This window comes from Channa argus, chromosome 2, assembly GCF_033026475.1.
Source record: "Channa argus isolate prfri chromosome 2, Channa argus male v1.0, whole genome shotgun sequence".
NCBI classification, from domain to species: domain Eukaryota; kingdom Metazoa; phylum Chordata; class Actinopteri; order Anabantiformes; family Channidae; genus Channa; species Channa argus.
The window spans coordinates 26,701,113-26,721,331 of NC_090198.1; the positions used below are offsets into that span (position 1 = coordinate 26,701,113).

General features: G+C 39.7%; 2 protein-coding genes across 9 annotated transcripts in view; both read right to left on the reverse strand.

Moving 5' to 3' along the window:
* rufy2 (RUN and FYVE domain containing 2) overlaps positions 1–4,670 on the reverse strand; it is a 21,486-nt gene extending 16,816 nt beyond the window's left edge. Inside the window, exons 1-3 of one of the 7 annotated variants that reach the window (XM_067488046.1) lie at positions 4,347–4,670; positions 2,406–2,573; positions 350–665 (exon numbers count right to left, since the gene is read on the reverse strand). In XM_067488046.1, coding sequence (XP_067344147.1) covers positions 350–665; positions 2,406–2,573; positions 4,347–4,379 — 517 coding nt within the window. In that variant the 5' untranslated portion in view covers positions 4,380–4,670. Of the gene's footprint in view, positions 1–349; positions 666–828; positions 1,093–2,405; positions 2,625–3,092; positions 4,021–4,346 lie in introns of those variants that run through there. The other 6 variants (XM_067488036.1, XM_067488055.1, XM_067488084.1 and 3 more) reach the window with 6 other exon arrangements.
* An 845-nt stretch (positions 4,671–5,515) lies between these two features.
* Positions 5,516–7,871, reverse strand: LOC137105644 (uncharacterized). 2 transcript variants are annotated; one of them, XM_067488129.1, is made up of 2 exons: positions 7,406–7,871; positions 5,516–6,614 (listed from the first exon to the last, which is right to left on the reverse strand). In XM_067488129.1, the coding sequence occupies exons 1-2, from the start codon at positions 7,760–7,762 to the stop codon at positions 6,276–6,278; spliced, it is 696 nt and encodes a 231-aa protein (XP_067344230.1). In that variant the 5' UTR covers positions 7,763–7,871; the 3' UTR covers positions 5,516–6,275. The 2 variants fall into 2 exon arrangements, with proteins under 2 accessions (XP_067344230.1, XP_067344239.1); XM_067488138.1 differs by having other exon boundaries at positions 5,525–6,614; positions 7,421–7,871.
* Positions 7,872–20,219: the final 12,348 nt, after the last annotated feature.

Consider the following 20,219-nt stretch of genomic DNA (forward strand, 5'->3'; position numbering starts at 1 on the left):
TCCAGTGGACGTAAGGACACCTCGCAGCGTATTTTGGATACGTCACTGCTCCTCCATCCTCAGCTGTTTGCAGTGGTGCTCAGCAAACATACACAACTGCCTGAAGCGTCACATTTGTCACTCACTTAAATGCCACTGACTTTTTGCTTGGGGGTTAACATGCTCTGTGCATCATGCTAATGTTTGCATTGTTTGCATGTTTGCAGGATACGTACGTAGTGGTTATCTGTAGTGCTACAATTAACAACTGAGTGGGTGAATAATTGTTCCTGAATGTTTCCAGGGTTGTTCGTTTGTCCTTAGACGTGTTCTAACTAATTAATGTCTCCAGATGCTGATCAAACTGTACCTTGGACGGCCCAGTCCCCGGGCAGAGACGACCTGTCCTCCGACACTTTGGGCAGGACGTGAATGCTCCCTGAAATGGTCTCGGATGCTTTTCTGGCCAAAGCGAAGATAGGAGCCTGCCATCTGCCGTCGCCTCCACTTCCACCACCTCCTCCTCCTCCTCCTCCTCTCATTGTGCCGCTTGCTTTATCCACAGCACCAGCTCTCTCCTCCTGTAGCCTCAAAATCCCAAACACCTGGCTTTTCTCCTTGCTGCCGTCGGCTTCAGACAGCGCCAGGTCGTGCTCTGCGGGCGATGCCATGTTCACGTACCACCGCTAGAGCGAAAACAGCCAGATTCACCCTGGTTTGTTGGCCGTTAGCAAGCTAGCTTTCATGTACAATTCAGCCGGAGACCATAATGACAACCGCGGCACAAAAATACCAGTGATGCCACCGAACGAAGCTGTGACAGGTCCGGCTCGTGTCAAACCAACCTACCCGTGGCTACGTTCACCGACTGAAAACGTAGGCGTCAGTCTACATGGTGTCCGCGAGCTCCGGAGGCGAAAGCGCAGACAACTGCTGCTGGCGAAATGTGTGTCTTCCGCACATAGTGAGCATAGTGTTGTACAGATGATTTTTATTTATTTTTTTACAGCTAACACATCTACTCAAGTAACCGATAACTGGTTCCCGACGGTCCCGCTGCACCCTCCGGAGGGGCGGGGTCACGAGGCTCACAAGACACACAAAAGGCAGCACTACGTAATGATTTCAGCGGCAGTTCTGTGGAAGAGCTGCCGCCCCCTGCTGCTGGAAGAGGGCGTTGCAGGAACAAGGCACAGCCCGCAGATTTGTGACTATATAAAAAAAAACTCTTTAAAGGTCGGTAGACATGGTAATTTAATAGGTCACATATACTAAAGTCCCACTGCTCTTCAATTGTTTTACTCAAATTCTAACATGTACCTAAATAGTAAAGCAGTCCTGTAAGAAACTCGTTCATTCACTATAAAATGTGATGCATTTAATAACATGAATGTCGGTCAAAATAAGGATAATCATAATATACATGATAATGTTGACAGTTTAAATGAGAAGTAACTAGTAACTAAAACTATTAAATAAATGCAGGGCAGATTACATGAGGGTGAGTTTACATTCGATAATAAGACTCTGCTATACATGTTAAATTTAAGCTTAACCGTGATCATTTTAAATCTGTTTGAGGCCAAAAACCGGTTTGTATTCTTTTACTTGAACCCATGACCTCAGCTGCTCTAAAGTCCTTATATAATTTTGACTTAATGCAGAATGTGGGATGTTCAACCCACAGAGGAAAATAGTTAAATAGAAATGCAAAACAGAATTTAGTTCAATTTAGAGGCATAGCAGTGGAAACAACCAGCACCCACACGGGCATCAGAGAAAAGCAACAGTAGATAAAGAGAGAGGATGCAATTTTAAAAAAAAGACAAGTTACTACAACCACGCCATATTAAAAAAATACTCAAAAATACTTAAATCTGGAGATGTTCTGTATGCTCATGCTGAGAGTCTTTTTGGATCATTTACCTATGTGGTCTTTTATTTTCTCTTTGCAGTCAGTTTTGGGATAAAAGAAATAGAGTGTTTTTGTAAAAAGTTAATCTTTTGTCTTTGCTTCATCAGATTTGGTCCCTTTAAGATAAGTTTGTGTCTATTTGTTGTCCTTTTGGGATCATTTTGTATATTTTATTTCAGCTTTGTGACTTTCAAACAAGAATTATGAACCTTTACTTTGTAAAGGGGCTCTGACTCAGGGCCCCCCTTACCGCTCAGACCCCTGGGCCTATGCCTGTAATCCATCCATATGTTTAACTGTTATTTGTTCTCAGGTCTTGGAACGAACAAAAAGTTGCTTTGTGGAAAGACGCTTTTGGCAGCTTAAAAATTTTGACTCAGCCTCATTCTTGTCCCATTAAAAGCATTATCTGCTATCAAGATGCATGAGACCAGGTTGCACACGCTTTATAACTATATAATAGAGTAGAGTATAGAGTATACAGTGTAATTCATTTGAGTTGTTCACTTACCTTGACTGTAGGCCAACCGCTCCATGCTCTCACTGTGAGTGATGCCCCAGCGGTGGAGACTCTGAGGGGAGTACATGGTGAGTGGGACTCTCCTCTGCCCACTGCCTCGTTGCAAAGAGGATGGGAATCAAGAATATCCAGAGGAATCTTGAATTGTCCCGTTGTTGTCTGACCAGAGATCCAAAACTTGCTGGACTGTGCGGAGCTGGACACGGATACCTGGAATAGACCAGGCAGTAAAGAGGATGACAGACCTATTCTTAAAATCTAACTAATGGAAGACATGTCACCAAATACAAATGCCCTTTGGCATAAAAGCTCACCTATGTGTATGTATAACACCCTGCTGACTAAAACCTTTGTGGCCAGAGACAACCCCCCCCCCCCCCCCCCCCCGCCGCTGCCCACATACATTGAGTTCTGAGGTGGAAAAGGATGTCTGCCTAGTCATCTAGGCTACTCTAGTTTCAGACCTCTGAATCACCTCTCACATCTCCGATTTGTTCAACAATCCCATCAGAAAATGGCTACTTGCTTGGCTTCAGAATGTGTGTGTGTAATACAGACTTAAGGTGCAGTCCCTGTCCACTATCTCTCATACACCATCACTTTTTCTCAAATATTCTACTAAGGTCTAACAAATCTTGAATTTCCTTGAAAATAATATGTTCTTTTTTTTTTTTTTACCTTTTTCGAGCAGCAGCTTATGTGTGGGCCTCCACGTCACCATATCATGGATGTAAAAGCCTCCAACCACATCAACTGTATTAAATTAGATCCATTACACTCACAGTAAGAGCAGCTCTACTAGTGTGGAGGATACAGCACACTGCGTTATAAGCACTGTTGTGTATCTGCTTCACTTCCTCCATTTCCCACTCGCTCTCTCTAATGGTTCAGGCCTGACCAGGGTCATATGATCTGTTGCTTGCAGATCTGCACAGTCTTTAGCTGTTTGTGTAGTGCCTGTGTTAACTGTGACTGCAATCACAACAGAAAACTGAATTGTGGCTGTTGCTGTTGATTTAATGTTGAAGCCCATTCAGTTTTTTTACTTCTTTCTTTCTGTTGATTTCAGCTTTTATTCAGCTTCTCTGTACCTTTCTTATAAGTAAGCATAAGAAAGCCTTGTCATCATTTGGTCAGTCTGAAGTTCTGCATGCCCACTCTGCATTCTTACATTTCTGCCTGTTCGTCTGCAGGCAACTACCTCCAGCACTGTGCTACATGCACAAATTCACCATTAATTATAACATACAACTATGCATTACCATTTGGACGTAAACATATTGGAATTTATTTTATATATTCATCTGATTCATAAGAAAACTGCATAACAGTGTCAATATCTTCTCTTCAGAACCTCGTTAACCAACAGTTTGCACAAGGGTCTATTCTGATTTCACATCAAAAACGACTTTTTTATTTTGCAGTTTAATCGCTGCATCAATTCCCCCAACCCTCCATCGACTTTACTTCTCCACACTGTCTCCTTTGTCTGATCTCACATCATTTCTGAACCACACCTAAACAAACACACCACTAACAGCCACATTCAGGGTGGTATGTGTGGACCATATGACCCATCCCTATCACTACAGGAACATGCCGTTCCACACGACAGACAGTCAGAGAAACCAATGAGTATTCCTCAGTGGAACCTCACTCCACCGATACGAGCATGTTGTTGTTCCATCGTAGTAACCAACCTCTCATTCTGCAGCAGTGCTGGAACTGTAGTGTTATGTACAGTGATTTCTTTCACTATTCGGATTAACAAGGAATAAGAGACAGAAATTATCAAGTGTGCTGCAAATAAAAGTACATGTACACTACATAGTGTATATAGTAAGGTTAACAACCACTATGTTTCACACCATCATCACAAATGTTCCATGATCAGTTAAACATTTATATTATCATGTAATTACTACATCTCACCTCAGCAGCAGAAGAGTGTTGAGTCTTGTTCATGCAGCGTGCCAGCAATCAATGGTCTGCTCCATTAGGCAGAAGTCTAACCTCCGGTCCTGTATATGGAGTTTCAGCCAATGACTCGGAGGAAAGTGATCAAGACGTTTGTCAAAGCATTAGCACGTCCGTCCAGCTGTAGCAGTCAGCAGCTTCCTCGTGTCCCATGACAGACACTTAAAATGGTATTAATCCGATTGCAATGTCAACATGAGCTTTCGCATAGTTCTAAAGCTGTAAGCCGGTACATGCTCTGGAGACATCACCGACAGACCCCACAACCATCACCCCACGCACCATCCAATGAAGAGAGAGCAGGGAGGTTGCAAGCAGAGGGGGAGGGGTGTCAGACTAACGTAGCAAAAGGAGGAGAAAAAAGGGTCAGATAGAAGAACAGGAGGAAAGCACTCATTCACGCCCAGACATCACGCTATAGCACATTCATGAATGAAACACATGAAGATATGAATGAAAGCATGCAAATGCAGGAAGGCAGTGCTATCTGAAAGCACAACAAAAGAGAGGAAGGTCGAGCAACCAAACATTGCCTTAGAACTGGATAGAGAGGGAGGGCGGTGCATGCCCAGATCAGCCAGAGTGTTGTGTTAGTGTGTAAGTGTATCGCTGTGCAGCAAAGAGAATTAGACCGAATCACTGCAGCTGGAAGGTCCTCAGTGAAATACAAGATGAGACTTTGCTTGAAGCAAACTTCAATGAATTAGCAGGATGATGAATGGAAAAAAGGGGATTTGATCAAATTCAAACATTCAAAAGCTTAGTCAGTGTTTTAAACTTAAACCAACATCAATGAATTCCAGACTTCAGTCAAACAATTTAAAACCGGGGATCTGTCAATAAAAATGTCTAACTCCCTTGCGATTCATCCACTATTTTTGACCAAAACAGATCAGTGGCTTTTGGCTTGTCCCTTCAGGGGTCGCCACAGCAAAATGTGTTCCGCACATGCCCTTCCTGCCGCAGCCCTCCCATTTTATCCGGGCTTGGGGCTGGTGGGCAGGGCCACTGCTGGTGGGGTGGGATTTGAACCTGCATCCTTCTGTATCTAAACCCAATTTAAATTTAATTAAATTTAATTAAATTTAATTTGACAGTTTACACTTTAAGCACATATTGACTGTTATTCCTTTGTTGAGGGCATCCAGAGCTAAAATTATGAAAATAGTGTCAGTGACCAAATATATACAGACCTGATTGTAGACGTTTGAGAAAACTGGGGCAAGAAAATGTTTCTACATTATATACAGTAGAAATTACTTCTTTCAGACAGATAAAATAAAGGAAAACTCTAATTACTGCACAGTCAGTGATCTGTCAATCCATGAAACATATTTGAAATGAATCAGGACGTTTCGGCAAGTTGAATGAAATGGATAGAATTTACTGTTTCCAAACGTTGTCTATTTGTAGCTACACAGTTAAAAAAAACCAATTCATACTTACAGTTACTTAAACATGTTACAATGAAATTGATGTATTAAATCTGTGCATGATGAGAGCAGATACTGTGCTGTTTTCAAAGTTTGCTTGGCATTTGTGTCATCTAGCTGTAAATATAAACAGTGAGATTTGTTGTTTCGTAGAGTTTCCAGTAGCTCATTCAGACCTAGTCCCAAATACATGTATGGGTGTGGATTAAACTTTAAAAAAATGGAAATAATGGAAGTCAAATTCAACAGTAGGACAGCATAAAATCTCAAACATGATGTCGGGCTACTACAAAAGACTGGCTCCAATACCGACATTAAAAACAAACACATTGTATTTTAATAGGGGTTATGCTCCATAAATAAAAATAATACATTTCTATTTACTTTAAAAACACCTATTTACAAGTTGAGTGCTTGAAGGTGTTAATGATTTTATTGACTTTAGAGCTCTTTAGTCCTCAAACTCTGCCGCATAAAGCACTTGCTGGAATTTCATCCGTACCTCCATTCTTTTTTTGGTGGTAAGTCTCTTCAGTGAGGGGAGAAGGCTGAGCAAAAACATCTCATCGTCATCTCTCAGGTTGTTGACAGCATCTGCAGAACTTATCTCAGTTTCTGTGGTTGGCTGCCTTTTGCGTTTAAGAGCAACCGGAGTCCTCTTCAACTCCTGATGGTTGTTTGAACAAGACTCCACAAGAGAAAAGTCAGTGCTATCGACGCGCAGAGGGCCTTGCTGCTCCTTACTATCTTTATATCGCTCTTTCTCTGGGTCATCGCCACTTCCAGCTACCTGTGTGACAGGAAAAACAACGTAAAGACGGACTGGTTCACACAGGCAACAGCAATGACATCAAGCTTCATATTCTTCTCCCTCGGGTTGCAAGAATTCTGCTCTTACTTTGTTATAATTTCTCAGTTTTTAGATTGAACCTTGATAATTCTACCATGTTTGTTAATGAGGTCAAAGTGGTTAATTAAAACTAATCATTAGGACCACCTCATCTTATAATGCCCCCCAATACATTTCCACTGCTCATAGTAGAATTATCACCTTTCTGACAGTTTCAACCTCAAGACTGAGAATTTAAAGCTTGTAAAAGTAGGATTCAAAGCAGAGCCACTGTATTGGGTTACATATTTTTAATAACTGCATTCAGAGGCTGTGCACACACCCACGGTGCTTAATCAAAAATCCATCCATTTGCACAGTAACTAAGGAGTTTACAGCTATGCATTTTCGTGTGCTGGTACCGTTCGTTGTGATTCTGTATGATTGGTAAAGACAGAGTTGGACATGTGCTTGTAGGGCATCAACCTGTGCTACTGACTGGAAGCCAATTGTCGTAGCTTTTATTCTGAAAACCGAGCCCGGATGTTGTGAATAAACACACGCCAGGTCTCCTTGGTTGTCAAACGTATACTTGCAGCTCACAAACGTTCGCTCCATGTGGTTCAAGTGTAAATAACTACAGAACAAACCTAATAAATACTGTTACGCTCGGTATATTGTTAGCAGCGGCGTACCAGCCAGCTACTGACAGCTAAAGTACGTGAACTAGTGCTTATGTCAACGCATGACACCTGAAGAGCGCTCACTTCTTCGGGGTCTGCTAGGCCACTTTCCCCTCTGGGTTTGACATAGGCGCTGAGCCAGGACAGCTGGATGTACAGCACCGGGACGGGCCTCTCCACCGGGTTCTCCGCGTCGCCTAGCAGCGGGAAGTTTCTCTTGGAAATTCGCTTCTTCGCTTTACAGAACTTGTCGCGCAGGTTTTTCCATTTCAGCTTCACCTCTTCCTCCGACTTCCCCATGGCGTCCGCGATTTCTTTCCACGACAGATGTCCTTTCACAGTGTCTTTGTAGTCCCGCCGGGATGGGTCGTACAGATTCGGGTGTTCCCGTATCAGCTCCGCCAGCTTCTTTTCGACTGCGTTCATTTGTTTTGTTTTTGTTTTGCTGATTTGCTTCACCGCGAAGTCCTTTCGTCCGCGCACAACGACCGAGGTTCGTCTTCTTCGCCAGGGTTAAGTTGGCAGAAGGAAGTGCGACTCGCTAAAGTTTCAAAATAAACGGCAGGTCAACGTTTTTTGTTTTTGTTTTTTAAATCGAACAATGAAATTTCCAATAAAATTCAGAAACAGACAATGAAAATAAAACTAAATTAATAATTTCCTTAAATCAAATTTTGTTAGGTTACATTAAAATAAGCTGTACTTCTTAAGTGGCTGCTTAAATTTAAACAGAACAATATGGGGAAAATATGCTATGACATGCTAAACTAAGTAATGGTAGAAAATAACTAATAAATAAAACAACTCAAACAATTATGTAACTTAAATACTGGACGTATGTTTTGGTGAACTTGTACTTTTACTAAAAAATTCAGTTTTGTTTTGTTTTTCAGTTACATCTGTACTTAGATACAATTTCCAGTTTGTTTCCACCTTCTTTTGAAATATATTATTTCTACCCTGTGGAATGATACGCAAAAATTCCAATGTCAGGATTCCAGCTCCTCATAAATGAGGATTTGATGCTTTCATTTTTATTAAATTTAACCTGTTAACTTTGGACTGTTTGGTTGAACTGCTGCATATTATTGGTGTCACTGCAGGCTCACCATTTGTTGTTCTTCTTTTTTTTTCATTTAACACCTAAGTAATTGAGAAAAAAATTAAATACTTTTGGTTGTTACTTGACATTAACCACACAGTTGTTACAAACAGGTCACAGAAATAAAATCAGTTAATGATTCAATAAACAATATCCACAACATTCATTTTGTAAGGAATTTTCCTGACTATGTTAACAACATTCTTCATAAAGCTCATTGTAAATATAGGACTTTGATTTGTGACTGAGTATTTTCACAGTGCTGTAATGTAGATAGGCTCTAATAACAAGATAGATTTAATAATAGAGGCATAAATCTACACTTATTAAGCAAACTTATTGTGTTTCACTTTTACTGAGCAGTGCCTTGTGCTTCTGGCCTGTCTGCACTAGGTGGCATATTTGCTCTTTACATTCATAGTTGGGATGGTTGAATAAACCAGGATCCCCTTTTTCTGGACACACACATATAAAAAAACCCAAAAATACTATTTTAATTGGTTCTTCCTCTGAAGTTTACAGAGTATAAATGATGAGTGTGACTCACTGTGTCAGGTTTTCATTGTCCATAATGGCTTTAGATTATAGTATTTTATTCGTTGTGTGTTTCTTTGGGGTTTAAAAATGTTTTAAAAATGCTACTGAAACTTAGCAGTGGTAAACACTCACCAGAAGTGGTGGTTTTTGCTACACAGTTCATAATTAACATAATTGCTATCAGGTGGATGATGGCTTTTTAAGCACACGCTCTGTATAAATAAAGAAAATATCCTTAAAAGATGCAATTGTTTGCAGCAACAACACAACAAATCTTGAGAGTGGTGTGTACTGCAATATGGTTTACTCTACACAAGCTACTGTCCAGAAGGTTTTGCGTGTGATTTGAGGAATAAGGTTTGACTTTCTGGCACCGCTTATTCTGTGCTCACTTAGGATTTAATTTGGAAAATCACACATTACACAAAAGTAAGAAGAAGGAACAAATATGCCACTATTTAAGTTAAATGAAATTACATGCAATATAATACATTTTCTATTTTTGTACTTGTGTAGGTGAGTACACTTACAATATAACTACTACTGCAAAATGTATGTTGCATATGATGCCGGAGATTGATTGTTTTGTCTACTCAGATCCCCGCATCACATTTTATTTACACATTAAACAACACAAGACAACACTAATTATGAGCACACCAGCTATTATAACAGAGGTGTCTTGTGATTGCACAGCCTGTTGCAGTGCCAATTACTGCTGTACACCTGTCTAGACTACGTACACAGGTTCCACAAGAATTGGCAACTTGTCATTACTGGGATCCAAAACAGCGAGACACCTTCATTTAAAGGGACGATGCTGATTGCACAGAAGATATGCACCGGTTTCATTCCTTTCTAAGCTGCTGACAGAGAAACATCGCAAAGTCATTGTCTGAAGACGTATTCAGACAGACGAGAGGTCAAGTAAACACAATGCAGCTTTATTTTTTTTTTAATTTCTTATATTGTTAAAAAGAGATGTTGAAATTAGCAGTTTCTGGAGTCTGTACACATTGTTTGGAAATTACAACAAAGGCAATTGGGAAGAAAAGTTTGAAGAAATTACTAAAACCTGCAGTAAGAGCACAAAATAGCAAAAATCAAACAGAATAAGAAGTTTTTGTGAAAATAAACAGATTAAAACCTGGCAAACCTTTGTTGAAAAATAGGGTCAGTGAAAGATTGAAGGCTACACCAAGATTTGCTCCCAATCCAAGAAAAAGCTACAAAATAAGATTCTGTGGTGAACAAATCTTTCCACTCTAGTATAAAAAAAAAAAAGATCTGTCTAAACATATTTTTACATATTAGGAAAATACACACACATAGAAGGACCCGAAATTACAACTGTGAGAGAACAAAAAATGCGTTTGCCTTCTGATTTACACATTTGGCAGAATATGCTGACTCAACCCACTAATACAGGAACATTTTCTGCAGACCAACATCTCACTCTTCTGCAGCAGCGATCGTGGCCCGCGTCTGCCTGCCGGAGAGTCCAGAACCGCAAGAGAGCGGCGAGGGCTTTAGGCTGCAGCAGTGGCTTCTCCTTTTGTGATCTTTGCATCAGAAAAGCACAGATACTCTGCTCGGATTTGATGCTGAATCGGAGTCAACAAATGGAATCAAATACAACAGCTGTGCCATGCAACTTTATAAAGCTTACAATGTTAAGTGACATTGTGAAAGGAATCAAATCCGCCTTATATTCATTATTTAATTTTTTTTATTTGGTAGGGTCGTCGGATTTAGTGGCATTCGATTGTACAGGTGTACCTAATAAAGTAGCTTTAGTTACATGAGAGCAGCATATAAAACAGCATTTTGTGAGAAAATATTCTGCTGTTAAAAAATTCCTGCTGCAAGTAGTGATGCATTACACATTGTAAAACACTACAGGATCCGTTTTTACAAGAGGCTGAAAGCCTTGCTTTTAAGTCATAGGAGATTCAAGGGGTTTTCAAGACCTCATGTGGGACACAGTGAATCTTAAAGCAATGGAATTATCGAGGACGTTTGCATTTCACGTCATCCAGGTTAACAGTCATTTTCCACAATGGTTATTTGATTATCAAACTGCTAAATATCGACTGAAATGTGCTGAGTGTCTACAGCATCCTGATGGCAGTGGTGTCTCAGCCTCCTGTCTGCCAGGCAGTGCAGGAATGTGAACCCTCTGTCACAAGGTCACTCCTCCGACCATTTGGCTGCTGTCCTCGATAAATATTTATTCTGTACTGTTGCTTGGATGTTTGTCACCTACGTCCTGTTGAAGTATTCGCTGTTGTGTGGAGCCAACGCTATAAATCAAAACTTGTGCTTTTAAATTACCAGCGAAAGAGCCGCATTAAAGTGTTTTGAGGAAAACTGTCATTTGGTTTTCGAATAGAAACGAATGTCATCTTTAAATTAATTAAATACTACATGTTGAGTAAACTCTTACTTTGGTCAGTTACAGTTGGTAAATTATTGAACTGCTTGGGTTCAGAAGTTATTTGACTTACAAATCAATTCTAGCTTGATTATAATAATAGGTTGATTTAACTCACTGAATTGAGTCGATCACCTGGACTCTTTTACTGTGAAGCCATGATGGCTGTTGCACTGTGCATCGATAACAAGTCAGATGGTCCCTTTCCTCTTCAGGCGTTCATGATTTTCAAAAAAAAAAATTCCAAATTGTGATTCATCAGACTGCAGTTTTTGATTTTAAATGGACAAGGCAGCGGTGTTTCTGGATCTTGTTTTCAATATGACTTGCATTTGTGGATGCAATGTCAAACTGTGTTTACTCCAGTCTTCCTGAGTCCATGCAGTGACTTCCACGAATGAAGCATGTCTGTTTTTGATGCAGCAAAAAGCCTCAGGGCCTGACAATCATAACCATTCGATATTGTTTTATGAACCTCGTCTCTTGCGTACAAAAGATTTCCACAGAGTCCCCGAATGTTTTAATGACATTATGAACTAGACATGATGAAATCGCCAAATTGTTGTTGAAATATTTTCCCACACAGCTTTTCATAGTGCGCTGAACCTCACTACATTCCTATACTGACCTGTTGGCAATTAACCTCGTTAGTTGAAGTGTTGCACTGAGTATTTTATTTTCTTTAACGTTACACAATTTTTCCAGTCTTTTTTTGCCCCTGTCCCAAAGTTTGTAAGATGTTTTGCTGGTATCAAATTCAAAATGAAAAAAATATTTGTTTAAAAAAATTATGAAGCCACAGTTTCCATATTTTCTGCTGTCTCTGTGCTATTTACAATCACAAATAGAATAGAAGGAGATTTTGCAAAATTCTAAGATATTTGGACCAATGATTAACAGAAGAACCCGTCTGTATTTTAAAGTCAGACATGATGGTTAGACGTTCTTTGCTGATGTGTTTATCTGTCTGCTGTGTTATCCAGCCTAATGTAGGTGGCTCAACTTCCCAAAGCGACAAGCACACACACTTTCTCTCTCAGCCACAAACGCACACACACACATCCTCTGCAGTTTGAGTGACATAATTATCTTTAGAGGAAAGGAGGAGGCAGAACAGAGCAAGATACACAGCCTAAAAACAGACACCAGTCAGGTAGTTAGAGATAAATCTGAGTGTGTGTCACAGTTAGTATTGGAGACGAGGCCCAGATAGTGAGACAGATAATGTCGGTCAGTGAATACAGAGCCAATACATTTGAACAGGCGGCTTAATCGAATGAGGTGAGACAATTCCCAAGTCGTGACCTGAATATCTGCAGAGACACTTTCCAAACCGTGTCATGCTATCTGTGTGTGTGTGTGTGTGTGTGTGTGTGTGTGTGTGTGTGTGTGTGTGTGTGTGTGCTGCAGAGCGGCTCTTTCCCAGACCAGTGATAAGTGTCACCTCAGTGGGGGCTTTGACACCTGGGCTGGTGCAAAGGGAGGGCTGGGGGACGTGAGAAGTCAGGGTTTCACACCTCGCTGATGGTAGGAGATGATCCTGTAACTAAAACCTAATACACAAACACACACATACACACGCACACACTTCACACACATTCATACTAGAGCCCATTTACCAAAGAACAACTATTTTGCTATTCAGCCTGGAAGGCAGTTAAACTTCCTCAAGAGAAGTTCAACTATTTTCCTTAATTTCACCTTAGCTGACAAACACTACCATCACATGGTAAATACAAGGAAAACTCACATTTCGAAAATGTTAAGTAAACGTATGTAAAAGTAAAAGTAACAAAGTAACATTTATACTAATTATCATTCATGCATTCATGTAAAATGCATGATTTGGCTGTAATAATTGGTTGAGATTGAATCCATTTTTGCTCATTTGTACAGTACTGAAACATATATTTATTTGACTTGTGAATTACTGTGCTAATATTTTCTCAATTAATTGATTCCAAATTATTAAAAGGAAGAACAGAAAATAGTCACATTTGACAAACTGGAATCCTAAAGTACTGTATTTGGAATTTTGATATGATCATTTATTTTCCGTAATCGATTAAATGATTATAATGAACTACTGTGTGTCCTGTCTATGTCTGAAGTATATTGGAGTAGTAGTAGAAAGTAAAAAGTAAAACAGTGAAAAAGTGTTGTGCACATCTAACTGAGCTCTCAAACAAGAAATCCTGTGTGTAACCTACAGTAACTCTCACTTCTTGGGGCCCTGGGACTGTGCTTGGTTGGCCTGTTCAGTAATCCATACTTGGTTAGTATCTCAGATTTGTACTTAAGTACAGGCCTCGATTGAATGTACTTAGCTACACTGCAGAACGGAAAAATACGCAATGGTTTCAAACACTGAAATCAGGTTGATTTTCTTTCTCAGTGGAAACTGACGGCTGCCCCGAAGGTAGGAAATCAGTCCGAAACGTGGCCTGTTTGGAAAATGCTCCGCTCTCATCCAAACGGCATGACATTCTTGACCAACAGGCTCAAACATAAAAAACCCCAGGAATGATCCTTTCACTGCTGGGACATCCATTATTGTGGCAGACGACATTCCTGCTGTAGAATTGTGACTTTCCCCTCACAGAACGTGCTCACACATTAAATTGCTGCTTTACAGTCATGTTAAAAACGTGACTCTGTTGCCAGTCGCGGGGTTTATGGTTGCATTGTTCCACTGTCGTGAGAGGTGTCCCTCACATCCAAAGAGGAAACTTTCTGTGTGAAGGGTTTCATCACTTTACCCCACTGCATTCCTCTGATAACTGCACTTTACAAATTAGGATTTATGCAAATAAATCATCGGAAGAGCTTATAAAAGGTAATGTTTAGTTGAAAAATGTAATTACCCAGCTGTTAATACAAGTACAGCTGAGGGAGAAAAAATTCACTGGCAACTATTTTGACCATTGTTTAAGTAATGTTTCCTGTACAAATCAAACTATTTCTTGTCAACTTGTCAAATATGAACATGTTTCTTTGTAAGGAGTTTAATTATTTTGAAATTTCTAAGATTTAGATTAGTTTGACTAAGACAAACACTGTGAACTCCTGTGGACATTTTACTAACCGATTAATCACCCAGTTAATGGGGGAAATAATCGGCCACTTTATCACCAATTGCTCTGCTACAAACAACAGCAAAATGTTGCTTACACGTTATTTCACAATAAGCAAATCACAGGAGTCTTTTTTTCTGCATCGACTAATTTTACACTTTATGGGGACATTTTTCTGATTCTCTTATTTTTTACATAAGGGATGTTTTAAATGCAGAACTTGTAAAGGAGGGTGTTTAAAGAGGTTTACTTAAGTCTTAAAACTGGGCAAAATGACAAGTGGCTTGTTCAAGCTCTGACTACAACTAACACCAAATAGGAACACAGAGAGATAAGGCCAGATCCTCTCTGGATGCCTCTCACACATCCTGACATCCTGTCCCTTTTGACAAACACATGCTAAAGGACTCATTTGTACCATTTAAGGCTTCTGTGAGACTTCTTTCTTCTTCTTTTTTTGCCTGGCTCATCATCATACTCATCATCTGGGTGTGAGTGAACAGTTTTCCCTTAATTCCTCTTTCTCACACACACACTTTTTACTTTTACCTTTTCACTAAAAACTAAACAAGTTATTTCTACTGATCAAATCCTTATTTTGCCTTGTAAAAATGTTTGGTTTGGCTATATTGACTATGATCTTTGGCTACAGAAACGTGGAGAGTGTATATTCCACTTAGATGGGATTTACGCAAAAGTAACGCATTTCCAAATCAGAAGGCTTAATTCAAACGCACATGAACACACACACACACACAAAGGTTATCTGTGACAGGACAAAGAGAGGGTGGTGCAGAGTGTGTCTTTGTCATTCCTATGCTAATAGGAAGTGTCTGTGCTTATCAAAGAGCAGAATGAGGTGACATGTACCTGCTGAGGAGCTATCAGCCACCCTCCACCCCACGCAGAGTGAGGTGTGCTCGTGTGTATGTTGCAGGCAGAAGCATTTTCCAAAGTCTATTTCTTATGTATGTGCAGAAACTCTCAGAGAGTTGCAGTGATTTGGGAGCTCTCGGGTTAAGGTTGTATAAAGTTGCTCTTACTGGTGTGAACCTCACTAATGCAATGTAGAATCTCACTCACTCTCTGTCTGTCTCTCATTTTTTTCACCAATCAAAGAGTTTCCAGTCAGGCATTTACAGCCATGGCTGTGATTTACACACCCCACAGTGTGACAGCCTTTAAAATGTTAACCTGCAGCTTTCCCTTTCTTATAGGATGATATTTGGATTATAAACTGAGATAAAACTGTCTTTTTTGAATGTGGTCAACGGCTATGAAATAATTTACAGGAACATTTGAATTTCCTTCGAAAACACAGATGAAACGATGGGGGGTTTTACAGACAGCTAAAGTCAGTGCGACCCTCTCATCTTTCCTGTCAGATCTCACACATCATAATGCGACACGGACACAATGACATTCAAGATTTTGTCTCCCTGGGGCTTAAAGGTCTGAGCCTTTAAAGTTACTGTTTACATTTCTTCTTTGAAAAAGCTCAGTTTAATAAGACACAAGATGAACAATGAAAAAGTGCAAATTCACTAAAAACACACAAAACAACACTAAAACCAGACAAATACAAATTCAAAAAAAAAAAACAACAACAACAAAAAGAAAAAAGTGAGGGTCTTTCTAACCCTTTATTCTAATTGTTAATACCTGAGATTAACCTTCAACAATAACAAATTGGCAAGTAGTCGGACCATCTTTGGAGCAGAAGGTGTCACAGAGTTTCTATTTCCTGATGTTTTACAAACCGAACCATCAAATGAGCATTTGAAAAATTAAATGTTCAAAATAACTTCAACCAAACGCACCTGAAACGTACATGTTTCTTGACTGCACACTTTTACTTGGCTAAAGTTTTAAATGAGGAATATATAGTGTGGTATTAGTTCTTTTATTTTACCTCCTGCACCATTGTTCATTCTCCTACGTGACTCATTTGGGTACTAAAAGTGGTACTAAAGGTCTGTTACTACTTGTTCCTGGTGCACAGAAAACCAAAATGTCACCAGCAGAGAAAAAGGCATCAAGCTGACAAAAACAGAGAATATGTAATAACTATGTCACCTGTTGAAGAAGAAGACCTGCACATTTCTGCAGTGATCGTCCCACAGGAGCATTATTGACCCTGGACTGAGCTCTGGGATTTCCCTGTTATCCTGACCTTTGACCGTGACCCTCTGTCCCCCAAGCTGCCAAACCTGGCTGCCTGTTAAACTGGTCGTCATGCATGTGACCCATCAGCACTTCAGAGGAAGCCGCAACAGAAAGTCATCTGTGGAGGGTTAAACCGTTACTGAGACAGAGAAAGGCATGAATGAAAACGAGGGAAAGGAAGAAGTGTCACAATTCATGCATTAGCACAGGAATGCTGTTAAGAGGTGAAACAGGCACAGTAGTTTCCAGCAGCAGCATGGATTTGGGGGGGGGGGGGGGGGGTCATGAGCATGCACTTGAGGATCTAGTTAAAGGGAGAATCTGCAGCAAAACAAAATCCATGTGTGCTGCATTTCCTCTGATCCCATAGGGTTTATTAAAATAAAACATAAAAAATACGTCCACAATGTCACTACAAAAAGATAACGGCAATGATAGCTGACTGTAAAATCTGATGTTAAGAGTATTGATGACACATGAACTTTTAGAGACAGTAACAGCATAAATCGTAAGATTAATACCAACTAAACCTAGACACAGACACAGAAACGTCGGTTTTGGAGAGTTAGAGTCATTTCGCATTTTGACTTCATGAAAGTTTTTCATCTCATTCAATTACAGTGTGTGTCTGTTTTTAGTGATTTAGTTTTGTCTGTGGAAACTTTGCTTTTCTTTCAGTTCCTTGTGTGTGTGTGTGTGTTTTATCTTGTCATTTTGCAGCTCTTTGAAATCATTTGTTTCCCTTATTAGTTATTGTGTAAGTTTTTTAGTAGTTTTGTTTTTGCCTCATATTTACCATCTCTTTTAGTCTTTTTACTTTGCATCTGGTTTTAGCTACTTTATGACTCGTTTAGGTATATTTTTCCTTTCCAGGGGTCCCCTGACACCTTTGGCCCGTGGGTTGGGGCCTCTGTAATCCATCCATGATAACAGTTTTCCAAAGATTTAATTTCTTTTGTCCTTTCAGAGTTGAGTTCAGCTTTGCCACAGCGGATCGCTTTTGCTCGCATGTTGATTTGGCACAGTGTTTACGCCCGATGCCCTTCCTGACGCAACACTCCCCGATATATACCGAGCTTGGGACCGGCACTGCACAGCTGGGGATGAGGATGGGCTGTAGGGGGGTTCAGTGTCTTGCCCAGGGGCCAAAGGGGCTTAGGATTTGAGAAATTCACTTGTGTAGAAAAACCTGTGAAATTATAACCTTGTAAAAGTAGCACTCATGGCTGAGCCACTGTATTGGATTTGACTAAATTGCACAGGGGATCATAATGCTCTGCCTGATTGTTGTCTCTTACTTAGTTATGAGGTAATTTGCAGACTAAAATTGAACAAGCAGGTCCTACAATAAAACCCCACTTTGTGCTGCATTACAGATATGATGAATAAGGATATGTAGTTAACCTGTCTGTAATATAATGTATGTTATGTTAAAGCACCTGTCATTTACAACTAAGTTATTCTTCATCTAGTTCAAGCACATTGTCTTGCTCTTATCTCTGTATGTAAGTAAGTATTAGTAGTAACAGTTTTACAGTTACAGATTTGATTGATTTTTCCCATAATTGCCAACAGAAAAGCTACTATCCACCATCCAACAACCTAGACTGAAACTAATAAAGACTAAACAGAAACTGAGCTTCAATCTATAATTATTAGCAACATATAAACAAAAGTGTACTCGATCTTTTACAGTGTGGATTACTATTGAGTGAGCAAAAACCCACAGACATCTGCAAAGATGATTGTCTGACGGTAAGAGACAAAACTATGAGTGCTTTCTTTTGTTCATCATTAGGAGGAGCTCAGATTAGCTGCAGATGGAAGCAGTGACTCCATCAATGGACACCGCATGCACAAAAACGGTGAGAAATGTTCAGTTCTGTTTAATGTGTTTGAAGAGTTTAGGGCTGTTCACCCAACAGAACCAGAGACAAGTAAAGACAAAGATGCCTTTTTTGAACGGGGGGAGAATGAATTATCCTGTTTGCTCTAAGCCGAAGCAAAGATGTGAATACTTATAGTTGGAGGAAAGGATGATAAATGTCAATGCACGATCGACAGAATTGTACAACTTCACTAAATTCCCCCGAACCTCCCACAGATCGTCTTAAGTTGGGCCGAAGTGAAAAAGAGAAAGCGGAATGATTGACCTCAGTAAGAGCAAACAACACAAAGAAAGGCACGAAGAGAAAAAGTAACAAATAAACAACAAAGTCAGAAAGTGGTCGGGGGCTACACAAACACACACACAAGCAGATGTGCAACACAACCATAGTGTGCATGCTCACACACAGAATGCAGAGGGTCGTCTTGGTTAACCATCACTAGTTGACAATACTGTGGTCAGTAATGCTGTGTTTGCTGAATACTTTCTATGATTCAATTGTTGTTGCACAACATCACACTGTGTTTATCATGTCTGCTTGTGTACTTTCTGTCACCCAAGAAAACGTCACAAAGTAAAGAAAGAAATAGCAGAAGCTTCACGACCAGGCCAGACGTGGTAAAAGTACACAAACTCAATGAACAAGGGCAACTAGGGATTGTCTAAAAAATACGATCATGTTTCAAAGGTGAAACATATGGCAAAGAAAGTTTAGAGTAATGAACAAAACCTAACGAATGAGACTTAATAAAAGCAGCTGGTTGGACGAGGTTTTACATAAAAATATCTCATAATTTGATTCGTTTTAATTAGTTAATTAGTTGATTCAATTTTTTATACAATTCCACAACTGCAAAAAGTAACTAGTAGCTAAAAAATGCTAAACTTTTGTGGACTAAAAGTCAAATTAACATAAAATGCAAATACTCCTGTAAAGTAGCTCAAAATTAAATGTGTTTGGTTACTTACCACGTCTGAGAGAAAATAACTAAATTATCGTAGAGATATAACTGAAAGTAAGCACATGTGAAATGTTTGTTCCTCATTTCATAAAAATCTATTATGATTGGATAAAAATGGAAGGTCAAAGGTCAACCAGGAAGCGCGTGTGCAAACTATAACCGATGTTTACAACAGATGGATCCTTGTTTGTTCTGAGACGCTGGTCACTGGCTCTTCATTTGGTCCACTGAAACAGTGTTTAAACAAATGGCAGTTTCCCTTTCAGATTGATAATTAAAACAACCTTTAGCTCTAAATTCAACCTGATCTTTGTTTATTATTCTCCTAAATCCTCCTGAACTCACATTTACAGACAAAACAAAGTCATGCAGACATACGTAAAGACGCATGAGCATATCATTTAAAGTATCTATCTCTCTCTGATCAGTGAAGTGAGACCATGAACCCAGTCTTTATTGTTGTATTTCAGTTTAAGGAATCGGGAATCTTGTCCTGGGGGAACACGAATACATGTCACCCGTCTATGGGACAACCAATCAGCATTAATACAGCTAACACAAGTATCACTTACGGAAAATGTAACAGTATATTTAGGGCACGTCTGGCTCACTGGATAGTGGAGACAGTGGTGAGAGACCAAGAAAATGGGGAAAAATGAGGTGGTTGACATTAAACCAAGATAATAATTTGGGCTAAAGTAGAAAAGACCACATGGAATG

Coding starts and splice junctions, on each gene's coding strand:
- LOC137105644 (XM_067488129.1), bottom strand. CDS start 7,762: ATGAACGCAGTCGAAAAGAAGCTGGCGGAGCTGATACGGGAACACCCG. Junction 6,615..7,405: donor AAGAAGTGAGCGCTCTTCAG/GTGTCATGCGTT, acceptor CCTGTCACACAG/GTAGCTGGAAGTGGCGATGA.